The sequence below is a fragment of the Somniosus microcephalus genome, chromosome 2 (genome assembly GCF_052327205.1).
Source record: "Somniosus microcephalus isolate GS21.2 chromosome 2, FLI_Smic_1.0, whole genome shotgun sequence".
NCBI lineage: Eukaryota > Metazoa > Chordata > Chondrichthyes > Squaliformes > Somniosidae > Somniosus > Somniosus microcephalus.
In genome coordinates this window covers 257,135,750-257,145,123 of record NC_140988.1, presented here as the reverse complement: position 1 = coordinate 257,145,123, position 9,374 = coordinate 257,135,750, and the positions used below count along the sequence as shown (strand labels likewise).

At 41.6% G+C, this 9,374-nt stretch overlaps 1 protein-coding gene across 1 annotated transcript in view; it reads right to left on the bottom strand.

The window, feature by feature from the left end:
• Window positions 1-6,811: 6,811 nt before the first annotated feature.
• LOC147123346 (uncharacterized) overlaps window positions 6,812-9,374 on the bottom strand; it is a 100,252-nt gene continuing 97,689 nt past the window's right edge. Inside the window, exon 8 of the mRNA XM_085971323.1 lies at window positions 6,812-7,215. Coding sequence (XP_085827449.1) covers window positions 7,025-7,215 — 191 coding nt within the window. The 3' untranslated portion in view covers window positions 6,812-7,024. The remainder of the gene's footprint in view (window positions 7,216-9,374) is intronic.

Genomic DNA, 9,374 nt, shown 5'->3' with positions numbered 1-9,374 from the left:
TCTGTGTTCTTGTTGTTCTTAGTCTTGATAAGGTGCTGGGCTGGACTAGCGTGTTGCCATGTTGGCGCTTGTCTTGAGCTCATTGATAAGCTTGTTACCCCTGTGGCAGCCCCTCGTGATAGCTTGTCTCGAGTTTCATCTCGGCAAGCTGGTTGCGCTTGTGGTAAGCTTATCCCAGCTCAGTATGGACAAGTATGTTGCCTCATGGAAGCTGTCCTGAGTTCCTAATCTTGACTAACCGTTTTGTAACTTGTCTCGAGTTCTTATGTATATGGTTTGTCTCGAGTTCTATGTATATTGTTGTGTTCCTTGTATGAATCCAGTTATGTGTGAATCTAGTAAAGATTGTATACCTGCCTCTAGCCTGGTTTCTGCACTTGGGTCCAGAACCTACCTTGCCCGGAGAGCACGGCCCCGTATTTACATGGCTCCGTGGCTCCCCAATCCTGACAGAACCTGAGTAAATATGTACCATACAACCCAAAAAATAGAGCAACACTCCCTCCCCCATCCACTTCATACACTTTGTCAGCCATTAAATACGTGCTGCGCTGTTTTATCACTCGACTACAATCTCCATTTGCTCCCTTCACATTTATTTTGCCATCCACTGGATTTCACCAGGCATTCCTTTTGCCTCACACTGCCATGAAAAATCTGAAAAATACATTTAAAATGCTTACCAACTTTGTAAAAACTGAAGCAATATTTTTCAAACTTTATATGATCCCTTATCTTTAGGTAGCAGCATTCCTTTACATTTTAGCAGCAGCCCCTCAAGGGTAGCTCGTATATGCTATTTCCTGCCCTTTCTTCTAATGAGATCCCATTGCAGGGACCAATGTGGACCAGGCTCGCCATGAATACATAAATATAATGACTGTCCTCGAGAATTCACTGCTCTGTAGTCTCTCACTATAATGTTGATATCGGAAAATTCACACTTAGGATTGCAAGATACAGATAGGAAGGCCATCTGCCTCACCCAGCTCATCTATCCAGGAAGAAAAATACCACGGTCCAATCACAGCATCCTCAATATGATTCATAAGAACATAAGAAATAGGAGCAGGAATAGGCCATTTGGCCCTTCGAGCGTGCTCTGCCAATCAATAAGATCATGGCTGATCTTCTACCTCATCTCAAATTTCCTGAACTATCCCCATATTCCTTGATTCCCTTAATATTAAAAAAACTATCGATCTCTGTCTTGAATATATTCAACGACTGAGCCTCCACAGCCCTCTGGGGTAGAGAATTCCAAACATTCACCACCCTCTGAGTGAAGAAATTTCTCATCTCAGTCCTAAATGGCCAACCCCTTATTCTGAGACTGTGACCCCTGGTTCTAGACTCCCCAGCCAGGGGAAACATCCTCTCTGCATCTACCCTGTCAAGCCCTGTAAGAATTTTGTATGTTTCAATGAGATCACCTCTCATTCTTCTAAACTCTAGAGAATATAGGCCTAGTCTACTCAATCTCTCCTCATAGGACAATCCCCCCATCCCAGGAATCAGTCTGGTGAACCTTTGTTGCACTCCCTCTATGGCAAGTATATCCTTCCTTAGGTAAGGAGACCAAAACTGTACACAATACTCCAGGTGTGGTCTCACCAGGGCCCTATATAATTGCAGTAAGACGTCTTTACTCTTATACTTAAATCCTCTTGTAATATAGGCCAACATACCATTTGCTTTCCTAATTGCTTGCTGTACTTGCATGTTAACTTTCAGTGATTCATGTACAAGGACACCCAGGTCCCTCTGAACACCAACATTTCCCAATCTCTCACCATTTAAAAAATACGCTGCTTTTCTATTTTTCCTACCAAAGTGGATAACTTCATATTTCCCCACATTATATTCCATTTGCCATGTTCTTGCCCACTCACAGCCTGTCTATATCCACTTGAGGCCACCTTGCATCCTCCTAACAATTTACATTCCCACCCAGCTTTGTATCATCAGCAAACCTGGATATATTACATTTGGTCCCCTCATCCAAATCATTGATGTAGATTGTGAATAGCTGGGGCCCAAGCACTGATCCTTGCAGTACCCCACAAGTTACAGCCTGCCAACCTGAAAATGACCCATTTATTATTAGTTTTCTGTCTGTTAACCAATCCTCAATCCATGCTAGTATATTACCCCCAATCCCATGAGCCCTAATTTTGTTTAATAACCTCTTCAAATCAAATCAAATCAACTTTTATTGTCATTGTTAGTGCACAAGTGCAGTACAACGAAATGTAGGCTTGCGGCTCCCGAGAGTGTACAATTTGGATTAGGACACTTAAACATTTCAACATACATTTGTACATATATATTAGCATAAATATGACCATAATAAAGTGCATTGGCAGATGTGCAGGCTTTAGTGTTTATTTGTGGAGTTCAGTAGGATGACAGCCCTGGGAAAGAAGCTGTTCCTAAATCTAGTCGTACGGGTGCGAATGCATCTGTAGCGTCTTCCAGATGGTAGGAGGGCAAACAGACTGTGGCTGGGGTGGGTAGGGTCTTTGATGATGGACCGTGCCCTCCGTAGGCAGCGTTTCTGATATATATGTTCTATGGTCAGTAGCCGGGTGCCGGTAATGCGTTGGGCAGTTTTGACTACCCGCTGCAGGGCTTTCCGGTCATGGGATTATCGAATACCTTATCGAATACCTTCTGAAAATCCAAATACACCACATCCACTGGTTCTATTCTGCTAGTTAGAACCTCAAAAAATTCTAACAGATTTGTCAAGCACGATTTTCCTTTCATAAATCCGTGTTGACTCTGCCCAATCCTATTATTATTTTCTAAGTGCCCTGTTACCACATCTTTAATAATAGTTTCTAGCATTTTCCCTACTACTGATGTCAGGCTAACTGGTCCGTAGTTCCCCGTTTTCTCTCTCCCTCCTTTCTTAAATAGTGGGGGTACATTTGCTACCTTCCAATCTGCGAGAACCATTCTAGAATCTATGGAATTTTTGGAAAATGACAACTAATGCATCTACTATATCTCTATAGCCAACTCTTTCAAAACCCTAGGATGTAGGCCATCAGGTCCAGGGGATTTATCGGCTTTCAGTCCCATTAATTTCTCCAGTACTACTTTTTTACTAATACTAATTTCTTTCAGTTCCTCATTCTCGCTAGACCCTTGGTTCTCCACTATTTCCGAGGAGTTTTTTACGTCTTCTTCTGTGAAGACAGACACAATGGGCTGGATTTTGCTACGGGGGCGGGTTGGAGGTGGGAAACCCACATTCGGGCTTGTTGTCCCGCCTCCATGGAGATGTGGCCAACCCACTGGATTTTCCTCTGATTGACCTTATTGAGCCCGCCCTGTGGGCTCAGCAGGCCAATTAAGGGCCACCCGGCAACAGGTGACGTCAGAGATTGACATTTCATCTGTCAAAAGCTTTTGGCAGATGAAATATCAGTGTTTAACAGCTGTTTGAAGCTGTCAAGCACTGAAAAACTGCTAATTCAGCCTCAGTCCTTTCTCAGGATAACTTTAAAATCATTTTGCTGCAGAAACCAAGAAGCTGATTTTTTTTTTTAAATCGGAGCTTCTGTGGTTCTTGCAGCCGACTCCCGACACCGGAATGCAGGACTCCTGTAAAGGTAAGTAAAAGTAAGTTAAACTTATTTAAACACTTTAAACACTTGCAAAACACTTACCTTTGCACTCCTGCACCCCTCACTCACCTGAACACTGGGCATCTCGACCCCTCCAAGACCTCAGACCCACGTCCCGCCTCGAAAACTTTTCGTGGTTTGGAGCTGTCGGGAAGCCCACAAACCAGCAATAAAAATCGTGAATAGGCAAAAAACTACCTGTTAACAGGCAGTTTAATTGCCTTTAATCCCTTCCCGCCTCTGGGAGTCGGGTTCTAGCACTTGTCGGCAACCCAACTCCATTGAAATTGACATGGAGGCAGGATGGGGTCGGGACCCCCGGATCTCCGATTTTTATCGCCCGCACGCCTCCAACCCGACTCCAGGGGCTTAGGAAAATCCAGCCCAAAGTATTTGTTTAATTTGTCAGCCATTTCCTTATTCCCCATTATAATTTCTCCTGTCTCAGCCTGTAAGGGACCCACAATTATTTTCACCAATCTTTTCCTTTTTACATACCTATAGAAGCTTTTACAGTCTGTTTCTATGTCTCTGGCTAATTTACTCTCATATTCTATTTTCCCTTTATTAATTTCTTGGTCCTCCTTTGCTGAATTCTAAAATCCTCCCAATCCTCAAGATGTACTACTCTTTTTGGCAGCATTATAAGCCTCTTCCTTTGATCTAATACTATCTTTAACTTCTCGTTAGCCACGGTTAGACCACTTTTCCTGTGGGGTTTTTGTGCCTTAAAGGAATGTATATTTGTTGTAAATTATGTATTAATTCTTTAAATGCTAGCCATTGCGTGTCTACCATCATACCTTTTAATGTAGTTTCCCAATCTACCTTAGCCAACTCACCCCTCATACCTACATAGTTTGCTTTGTTTAGATTAAAGAACCTAGTTTCAGATTTAACTAAGTCACTTTCAAACTCAATATAAAATTTAATCATATATTATTAGATTCCAAGATTTCAGCCTTCACTATCCTACGCACATGTTGATCACTCTTTGTGTGAAGAACATCATAGTCCTAAATTGGCCTCCTGCCGTTTGACCTGCACCTTGTCCTATTATCATGGTTGAGTGCTTGGATTCTGGAGCCAAAAGTCTGTGGGCCTGACATTCCAGTATAAATGCCAGGATGTACCCACCCATTACCTTTGGCACTGACCCTGCCAAAAGTATGTGGGGTCAGAGCAAGATCATCTTATTTAAACATGCCTGGCAGGCAGTCATGTCAATAGAGATGCATCTCAATGACCTGCCACTAGGGGACCCTGCAAAATGTGTGCTGGGGAATTGGAGAGCTAACCCCCTATGAGTCGGCCATTGAGCTGCTGGAAGATCACTCTGTTCAAGCCATGGGAGATCAGTGCAGACTACGTTACTGTGTGAAGACTGACTTTCACCATGGCATCTCCATAAAGCAGCAGTCAGCCAGAAGCCTCATCAGCCTTCAACGTCGCCTCCATTTTGAGCGGTTAAGCTCATCCATTCTTATGTCCTACTTTACTGCAGATCCATTACAACAGAAAATTATGTGGAGGAAGAGGGAAGGAATTTCTTGCTGGTAAACTATAATGATGATGATGAGGATGTTAAGGACCAGGCCACACAATAATTACTGGATAATCATCCTGCCCCAACCCCCTCCATATTCATCCCCTGCGTCATTTGCTTTCTCACTCCCACACTTTAGCGCAGATATTTTTACCCTGGAGAGAGTAAATAGTGTTAATGAGGATGTGGCACCAGGTGATTTATAGGGTACAAGGGAGCCTGAGCATAGAAGGCAGAGTTGTGGGACCCAGATCTCATAAGTATTCTTATGAAAAGGATGTTCGAGGAACATCACACCTATGTGCAAGGCCTGAGGATGTGTGGCAAATGGCAAGAGTGACTCATTTGTGAGAACATCATGGAAGTTTTTTTTTCCATTTCAGGCAGCAATGGAGCGTGCAGCTGGAACTTGTGACATTCTCCCACTTCACAAATGGCCCAGGACCAGTTGTTGCTTCTTCCTCTACTGAAACAGACTGCTGCCCTGGTGGCATTGGGAGTCCCATTAGACAGCACCTTTTGTGACTGGGATGCAGGCCACTGCCTCTCGGGGCTTTCAAGAAATTACAGCCATTCACCATCATCTTCGCACAGCAACTAGCGATGGGCAATAAATGCAGCTTTGTCAACATCACCCACTTCTGTGAACAAATAAAAAAAAGCTTTGCATTTCTTAGCACTAAAGGAAATGTTTGAAATAATCTGAAATAAAATCAGAAAATGCTAGACTCAACTGGTTAGACAGAAGCTGTGGAGAAAGTTAATGGTGCAGGTCGATGACATTTCATTTGAACAGTAGACAGTAGTTTGCTTTTTTTTAATGTCTAATTAGGTAATGCTATCTAACTGAGGTAATGCTATCTAACTGAATTTAAAGTTTCAGTAGAATATACCCTTCTAATGTAATTTTTCATTTTATATCAAGTTTTGATGAACATGATGACATTAAGCAGTTTCTACTTTTTTGTTCTCCATGATGGGAAAGATTTACAAATGTTATTTTACTATCTCAGTTTACTCATTAGCTTTTCATTCGGCAATTATAGTAACTAACCTTAATTGAACTTAGATTTACATTGTCTACTGTTCCAGCTGTGGTTTGCTTACTGTGTTAGCTGTTCCTAATTTTTTTGCTCTGTTGTGCCACTTGTGTTGAACTTCACAGCTGTGCAAACTGTATAGTGCCACATGTGCATATTAAGCCCACTTTGCTATTTGTACCAACTGTGCCGTTTACTCTCTTGAAGCAGGGTTGAGTAAGCTGTGCCAGCTCCATACTTTGCCAAGAATGCTGAGTGTCAGATAAGTCCCATCTGCTAGTTCAGCTATGGGTCAGGCTAAATAAGTGCAAGTATGTCAGAGACATACTGAAACAAGATGTTACCAGATTTTGTGAAAAGCTATGTACTATTTTTATCAATCTTGAAATCAATCTTTGGGCTATCTCCTTGTATATTTTGACATTATCTACAATTCAAAAATCCAGAAAGTACAAAGCTACAAAGATGTTCACATGCTCAGAAATAAGGATGCATTATGCTAATACTTTTATGGATTCCCTCATAGATGTCACAAATTAAAATGATAAAAAAGATCAGGTTTTTTTGGATTCAATTTGACAAGACAGAAGAAAACCACACATCGTTTTTTATTTTTTTAAGAAATTCTTTGGCCGGTTATTGCATCAAAAACCTTCCAGGCATGTTTAATAGTTTACAAAATCAAAGTTGTGCTATGATATTTGCTCAAACGCATAGAGAATAGCTTTTTTTGTTAAAAGATTTTACTTCATAATAGCATTTAAAATTAACCACTAAGAATACAAAGCTTTGAGTTATTTTTATTACTTTAATTCACAACCAAGGGAGTTATTCGCACTACAGAGATCTAATGGAAATGTCCTTTGGCCTAGTTCCCGTTCAGATCGGAGTTGCCCGAGGTGTTGTTTCATTTCCTCGGTTACATGATATATTCTTCCTTCCACATCAGGGACAGGGGCAACTACAATTTTGTCATCAGCTTTCTTTTCAAAATCTAAGGAATAATAATCATGATCATGAAATTACCAGTTCGTATGGGGCTAATGAAAAACAAGAAATAAAGCAGCAAAATACTGTGGATGCTGGAAATCTGAAAATAAAACAAAATGCTGGAAATACTCAGCAGGTCAGGCAGCATCTGTGGAGAGAGAAACAGAATTAACGTTTCAGGTCAATGACCTTTCATCAAAACAAGAAATGCCTGCTTTTTCCTGTAATCAAAGACCCACAAACAAAATCACAAGAACATCTGGCTTTGAAACATGCAATTTTTGAGAATGCAATTTTACCAGTGAGTCATACTGAGAAAAACTGATATTCTCCCTTTTTTTGTTAAAAAGTGGAATTTTATCCCAGCTTTAAGATGCTTGTATTGAACTAGTCAATATTACCATATAAGTCTGTATCCAGGCTACACAGAAAAACCCTAATTACGTATTATGTTTAACTTAAATAAATTATATGTATTAAAGCTTAAAATTTATGAATAAAAAGTCATCTGCAGTTGGGCTATTCAATTTTAATATTCATTTGTTAATCCAAAAGCCTATATATATTTCATACATTTCTGAATGATGGTGTGGATTGTGTAGTGTCCGTGTGTTGATAAAGACACTGAAGACAGGAGTTGGTTCATAGGTATTGTAAAGTCTGTGGGTTATATGGTGAATTAATACACAGACTACAAGAGTAACTTTAACAGGACTTTACTATTCGAAGGTCAGGGCGAATCTGCCCAATAAATCCTTACACAGCACTTATATACCGGTGTGGTCACTCCCGGTATTACAGTATACAGCAGCCAAGATAAAGTAGTGCAACACCTAAAATAGTTCTCTTAAAGGTAGAACGGTTACATACACTACAATCCTCCCTTTTTAGCTTACAACATACTTATTCCCCATTAAACATAACATATATCCAACTTCATGTAAAAACAGTTCACAGATGTAGTCTCTGCGGAAACAGTTCACAGATTCAGTCTCTGCGGGAAACAGTTCACAGATTCAGTCTCTGCGGAAAACAGTTCACAGATTCAGTCTCGGTGTAGTCGGTTCACGTTGCTGGAGTGACTCATCCAATAGTCCTTCACTGGACTTAACAGCTTGAACTTCCGTCACTTCTGAACCAGCATTGTTGACTTCTAAAAGCTTGAGTACCTTGGGAAGTTTTTCTACTTCCAAACTGATTTGGCTCCGTACGGAGAGACCACGTGCGTGACCTGGTAGAGGTGATAATGGTTCAGATGGTCATCATCTTCTGCTTCGTCTTTTCCTTTTCTGCTTCTTGGAGGCTCTCTGGGCTCCACTGTCAGCTGCCAGCTGCATGCACCGTTCCTCCTTCTCGTCCTCCTTTTTCCATAGTAGCGCCACCATCTCCCGATGTTCCTTAGACTTTAGGTGATTCTTCATGGTTTCTGCACTTTGGGAGTTTTCATCACAAGCTGGGCAGAGCAGGTCATCGTAATATTCGGTGTCGTCCAACAGGTCATGGTAATATTCGGTGTCGTCCTGAGCTAGGCCAGCGAGAGGGTCTTCTATTTCCTCCATACCCAGCTGGACGTTAGCCAGCTTTTGTTCCAAATCCAGACATCTTTCCTGAAGAGACTTCTTCATGCGTTCAGTTTCATCCAGCTTTTTCTGGGCTTCCTGCAAGTCTTTTACTACTGACCTCATTCGTGATTTCAATACTTCAACTTCATTGGGAGATTGATTGATTGTATTATTCAATCCCTCTACTGGAGCAGCTGTTTCAGCATTCTGTTGTTCAACATTGACGTGAATCAGCGTACTTTTGGCATCCAAGGTTTGCTCTGCTGCCATCTTCTCAGTCTGTGTTGCAACCTCAGCTATTCCAATAACTTTTGGGAGCTCCAAACCCCTCTCCTTTGAAGATTTAGACTCATGTCCAAATTGTTCCCATTTCAGAGTCTTGTCCCTCAGCATATGAAGGAGTTGGCTGACCGTTGACTCTTCTGACCTCATCCGTTTCCCAGTAGCTGCAGGGCTGTTTATAACCTTGCCCTGGGGCTCCTTTGCTGTTTCTACTTCGCCATCATCCGCAGCCTCCACCATTCGAATTTCCACAAATGAATCGTCCGGTGATGCTGCACCCAACTTCAGTAGGAGCTCGGAATTCATGGCGACCAACTCA